This window comes from Cyprinodon variegatus, unplaced genomic scaffold, assembly GCF_000732505.1.
Source record: "Cyprinodon variegatus isolate N-32 unplaced genomic scaffold, C_variegatus-1.0 Scaffold506, whole genome shotgun sequence".
NCBI classification, from domain to species: domain Eukaryota; kingdom Metazoa; phylum Chordata; class Actinopteri; order Cyprinodontiformes; family Cyprinodontidae; genus Cyprinodon; species Cyprinodon variegatus.
In genome coordinates this window covers 492,045-497,801 of record NW_015150959.1, presented here as the reverse complement: position 1 = coordinate 497,801, position 5,757 = coordinate 492,045, and the positions used below count along the sequence as shown (strand labels likewise).

Here is a 5,757-nt window from a genome sequence, read left to right as displayed (position 1 = left end):
AAGAGTCAATGAAATCAGCTGGTTTTCATTAGATAGAAAACTTTGAATCAATCTGACTGGAGGATCTGGTGAACTGTAAAGTGCCTTGAGATGACATGATGTGAATTGACGCTGTATAAATAAACTGAATTCAATCTCAGAACTCTACCTGTCTGCTTCTGGCTTCTCCTCATGGAGGTCGTAGGAATCCCAGAGCAGAGTAGGAACGCCGTCTGTGGCGCAGGTGGACGTCTCTCTGCCATCAGTGATTGTGCTGGACAGAATGTTGTGGATGGGGCTCAGTTCAGGATCAGTCCATCCACTGTCAGCATGTAGCACCCAGTCTATGCTCGGTGGATCTCTGGGCTCTGTGCAGCTTAGCGTCTCATTCTTGGGGGGCGGTTTCTGCTCAGCAGCAGTCATCTTAGAGCTCTGCTTCTGAGGCGTGGGCTTTGGGGTGATGGTGACTGTGTAGGAGTTTTCCAACTCGTCCACCGGCAGGCTGAGCCAGGGATTGGTGGGAGGTGAAGCCGAGCGCTTCACCTTGATCTCCAGATTCAGGGATTCTGCTTCTACTTTAGGGATGATCTGGATGCTGGAGAGGTTTGCTGCAGGCCTCAAAGCAAACTCCCTGCTGTGATGCTTCTCATCTGAAATAACGGAGACGCTCCCCTTCAGAGAGCTGGGTTGCTCTGGGGAAGTTCTCATTTCAGCAGGGTTTAGGGATTTCTCCACCTCATCCTTTCCTCCTGGAGCCTGCAGTTGGGTCCCCCCCAAACCATGAGGCCCAGAGAACAAAGAGCTGGCAGACTGTTTCCAGTCAGCAGCTGCAGGCGGGACCACCATGGTGGGAGGATTCCAGTTCTCAGGTATCGTTTGGTTCTGCTTGGTAAAGCTCAGGTTACCATCAGACACTGAGTCACTGCTGCTTTCAGGGCTCTGATTCCCATGGCTACAACGCAACGCCTCGTACTGCCACTGGAGGGCGAGCTGGAGCTGCTCCACAGACACTGGCCCAGAGGAAATCAGCAGCTTCCTCAGGATCATGCACCTGGAAAATAAAGAGCACAGAGAGAAGGTGGTGACGGTCCACTAGAGCAGCCTAGAGCCGTCCGAGGATCGGTTCTGAACAGTGGTGGAATGTAATAAGGTACATTTACTTGATTACTCTGCTTAAGTACTTTGAGTATCTGCATCTTTTTCCCCCAAATCAACGTCCAGGAAGCTGCTAGTTCCTTCTTCCTTTTGGCTCAGCTTTATAATAATCCACCGTTTCTTTTTTGTTGAAATGTATTTCCATCAATGCAGTTAGCAGCCCTTAGGACTGAATCTGCTCGCCACTGATTTAGAGATTTAATGACAAATTATAGAAACTCAGAGCAGATATTAGTAGTTTATGAATTCTATTATACTTTGAGTTGCTGCCATGTGACCAAGTTGTTCAGTAGGATGAGTTCCCAGAGCAGAGCTGCAGTTTCTCTGCTGTTATAGATTCTACCTTTAACCTCTACTCAGGGAAAGTAGGAGGAGAATCAACTCTCCTGTTTTCACTTTGTTTTTGTTTTTTAATTAAGAAATATCAAATATCTGCCCTTATTTTTTGTGTCATTACTATGCTGAAGGTGGTGTAGAATCTATAGCAGGTGGTTCTATGCATTTAATTCAGTTATATATGGTGTCAATTCACAAAACATGTCATCTCACGGCACAGAGACGATTCAACCAGATCATCAATACATCAGATGGTTTCTGAAAGTTACAAGATTCTTTAAAATTACTCTGAAAATTATACAGAAATGTACCAATAGTAGAATATTTAGTATTTTTGAATACTTAAGCGTTTTCAAAAGAGAGTACTTCAATACTTTGTTTAAGTAACTTTTACTTGTAGTTGATTAATATTTGACTACTGTGACCACTACTGGTTTATAAAGTCCCAGTAACCATGGTGGAGGGTTTAAACGCAATGTCAGCCAATACCTACCAAGATGTCTGCGTCTGCAGAAGAGCCTCAGCAGCTTTGCTCTATGGGCATTCCAACAAGCTGCCACTTCCTTTGACTGGCATAACGGAGGAGTTTAAAGTCACCAGAGCCAGGGAGGTGTTTTGCTTTACAGAGACTCTGCTGACGGCAAAATCTCTTCTGCCGGCATCACAGTCAGAACTGGGAGGAAATGGTGAGCACAGCAGGCAGTCGACCAAACAGAAGAAAGATTGAGACATAGCGTCTTAGTTGGCTCTGTGGCAGTTGGACGAGCCGGTCTAGGTAAACACAAAGCCACGCTAAGACCAAGCCAGAGGACAAGAGCGATAACAGATGGTACAGGGAGAGATTTGTGCAGAAGTGGAGGAGGAACGCCAAAGTAGGATAGTGGCAATGCGCCAGCAAGGAGCCTGGGCCAATTGGGACCATGCATCCACCCAGAAGATCACCTGGACAGAACTATGGAAGTATGAACCTGCAAGACTTAAGTTCCTGATCCAGTCGGTCTATGATGTCCTTCCAAGTCCATCTCACCTTTATACCTGGGGCCTTGCAGAAGCACCAACATGCCCACTGTGCCCGGCTCATGGTTCCCTGGAGCACATCGTGAGCTGCTGCCCTAAAGCGCTGGGAGAGGGAAGGTTCACATGGCGCCATAACCAGGTGTTGAAGGCAGTAGCAGACACCATCTGCACGGGAATCCAGGAGTCAAAGCACCAGTCCTCTTTGAGGCACAATGTCTTCTTTGTCAGGGAAGGGGAGAAACCTGAGGGCAGGTAAGGGGACAACTGGACTGCTAGCCATGGCTCTGGATCGGCAGTTGCATGTGGACCCCAGAAGGCAGTTAAAGTTCCCAGAGCACATTGCAAGGACGTCACTGAGGCCAGATCTGGTCTTAACATCTGACTCGACAAAGCAAGCTTGTCAAGTCAGATTGATTGAGGCATGCAGAGGGCCCGCTGTGAGGGAAGGCCAATAGAAGTGGGCTGCAGAGGCTTCCTTAGTCAGACTGCATCAGGAATTCAGGCTCCTTTGCATCAGAGGGTTGCTTGAGAGAAGAGCCACAAGAAATATCAGTGGTGCCGCTGAAAGAGCCCCAAGCTGGCTGGTGATCAAGAGGGGAGACGCATGGAGTAGCGCGCTGCTGGAACACAAACTGAGGCCTGATCAGCCCCAGTTTAATCGCCCAGGTGAGGGTGTGTGAAGATCAAAGACCTGAAACGCCCTATGACCCTGGGTCCTTCACTGATGATGCGTTTCAAAATCTAAAATCTCTCTTCTTGAATTTGTTGCCCCTTTTCTTTTGTTTTAATTGGCTTACGTTGTATTATGTTTTGGTTCTGTGAAACCACCTTTTCTAATAAATTATTTTACATTCCACTTATTTTCTCTGGACACATTTTTTATGTTACCTCCCCAGAACCCCCAGACCTTGGGTACATAACAGACAGGAACCCCATGAGAGGTTTACCTCTGAGACAGGCGTCTGCCCGCCTGCTGTACGTCACCATCTGGGATGGAAGCGGACAGACGGGACAGATGGAGCAGCTCCTCCAGGTCTGGAGGAGGATTCTTCTTTAGGAACGCAGAAAGTCTCCGTCTCCATGCAGGGATTGTCTTCATTTGGTCGTTCTGTTGCCGAGTGGAAAGAGGCTCTCCTTGAAGGCCTGAAAGGAGCTCTGGCAGGAAGCTGTCCCTGAGGACCAGACTGTACCACCTGTTGGTCTAAAGAAGCAGCAGCTATGTTATGGAGAGATGATCCATGACAGAAACTTCATGATTAAACAGATTTAAACCAGATGTAAACGATGCCTAGCTCTGCCTCCTCACAGGAAGAGAACCTGCCTTGTTGTGATAGTGGTGGTATTCAGAAACCGCCCTGAGGGTTTGAAGAATGAAGTTCACGTCCGAATGAAGGTTCTCCTTCAGCCTCTCCAGATCCGGAGCCCAGCTCTCCCTGCTCTGGAACTTTACGGGTAGAATCTCCTCCAACCTGTGGATCAGATCCTCGGCACAGCCGACCAGAGCCTGCAGGGTGAGAGGAGCAACAGCTGCTTAACTAGAGCTGCTCCATAAAGCAGCAGGAGGAAGGAGAAGCCTGTACCTCAGCAGGAGCGTAGTACGATTCTTCAAACTCAGACAGCAGCGCTGCTGCTCGGCCAGAATCCTTTGCAACCTCCATTTTGTAAAGCTGGAGCTTTTCTTGGAGAGGTTCAATCTGCAGGATGATCTGCAAACACATTCACCATGGTTAGCGACATCATGTCCATCAGGGAACCAGGCTCACACCAACTTCAGGAGAAAGATCCTCATTTCAAGTATTGCAGAAAACGATCCAACCTTAGGAGACGATGCTGGCAGAGCTGCACAGATCAGAGCACTAAAATAAAAACTACTGCTGAACGACACACGAAGTTACATTAAATATCTTCTTTCACTAAATGGCCTGATATAAAAACTATTTTATGGATTAAATACAGTTTATCAGGGATTTTGATCAGAAAACAAGGAGGAACAAAGAAGATGGAGAAACCATCTACCAGAGGAGGACCAGCAGGACATTACTGGAGGTTTCAACCGGGAAGATCATTTCAGCCCAAACCTCCAGCAGAAGGTGATCAATGATTACTGATCAATGAGGTCCGATCTCTGCAGCCAATCATGCCAGATCACCTCTGAGCCACACAGACCTGCTGCTGGGACAAGGTAGGAATTCATTCCCTGCACAAACCAGCCAGTAAGAAGCACACCTTTCTGAAATTAATGCATTTACCTTTAATTTGGTTTGGTATTTGGTTCAAATAAGATAGTATCTGCTTAAAATAATAAAATGCAATTTTTTTTATTCAAAATATTAATCATCTTGTTCCATTGGTAAAGTGTCTCACTTTCTAAATTAAAAGAAGAAATGCAATTATTTTAAGAAAAAAACTTATTTAGATTTAAGTTTTTCCTTTCTTCTACATTTTACCTCATTGCCTTCACACTTTATGGATAAAAAAACAAATCCCTTCAATTTAAAGCTGTAAGATTTATGAATAATCTTAAGCAGAATTTGATCGTTTTATTTTATTCAGGATCAGTTTTATATGATGAACGCTTTCCTGTAGGACCCTGTTTATTTTTATTCTGAAAGAGGATCACCACTTTGTCTAAGATAGGAGTTCCTGAGGATGGAAAACAGTTCAAGTATTTTATTAAAATGTTTTGATTCCAAACCCGACTGTTTTCTCTGAGATTGAAAGATTTTACTTTACATTTTCCCCCAAAGCGGATGCGCTGTCAGACCGTCTTCCTGTCAGACCCAAACATTTCCATCCTATAGCGGAGTGGTCCCTCTGAAACAGACCCGTGGTCCATCCAGAACAATCCTGCTGGGTTTGTTTATCTCCATTGGCTCAATGAGTGTTTCCCCTTATTTACACGGTTTTCTGTTTGATCAGAGGTGAAATGGCTTTCAGCTGTGAAAGGCAGCCTGGATGACCAGAGAAGCTTCATCGCAGCTCTTAGGCTTTAGAACCATCACTACAGGAAACCAACTTCATCTGATGCTGGTGGCAGTTTTTAACATTGCTGGTGGTAATCATTTTTACACCTACAAACCATACAGGCACATTTTGCACACTTTCAGAACCGCCCTCCCTCACCGGCTCCTTCGATCACAAGAGAAATCATTTTTAGCATCTTTGTATTTTTCTTCTGTTGGTGAATTTTTCCCACTCCGAGAATAAAGGAATGATTCCTTTTCATGGCTTTAGGCTCCTTCACACTGTGCCGATTTATCCACGCTGGTA

The 5,757-nt window shown here is 45.7% G+C and overlaps 1 protein-coding gene across 3 annotated transcripts in view; it reads right to left on the bottom strand.

The window, feature by feature from the left end:
• The window catches only part of LOC107094786 (POTE ankyrin domain family member E-like), a 14,831-nt gene extending 10,639 nt beyond the window's left edge, over positions 1 to 4,192 (bottom strand). For 2 of the 3 annotated variants that reach the window (XR_001481695.1, XM_015390625.1), the window contains exons 1-4: positions 4,068 to 4,192; positions 3,809 to 3,991; positions 3,435 to 3,688; positions 149 to 1,030 (exon numbers count right to left, since the gene is read on the bottom strand). Coding sequence is in view for 2 of the 3 variants with exons in the window: in XM_015390625.1 (XP_015246111.1) it covers positions 149 to 1,030; positions 3,435 to 3,688; positions 3,809 to 3,991; positions 4,068 to 4,145 (1,397 nt within the window). In the remaining variant the exon portion in view is untranslated. Of the gene's footprint in view, positions 1 to 148; positions 1,031 to 3,434; positions 3,689 to 3,808; positions 3,992 to 4,067 lie in introns of those variants that run through there. The other variant, XM_015390626.1, reaches the window with a different exon arrangement.
• Positions 4,193 to 5,757: the final 1,565 nt, after the last annotated feature.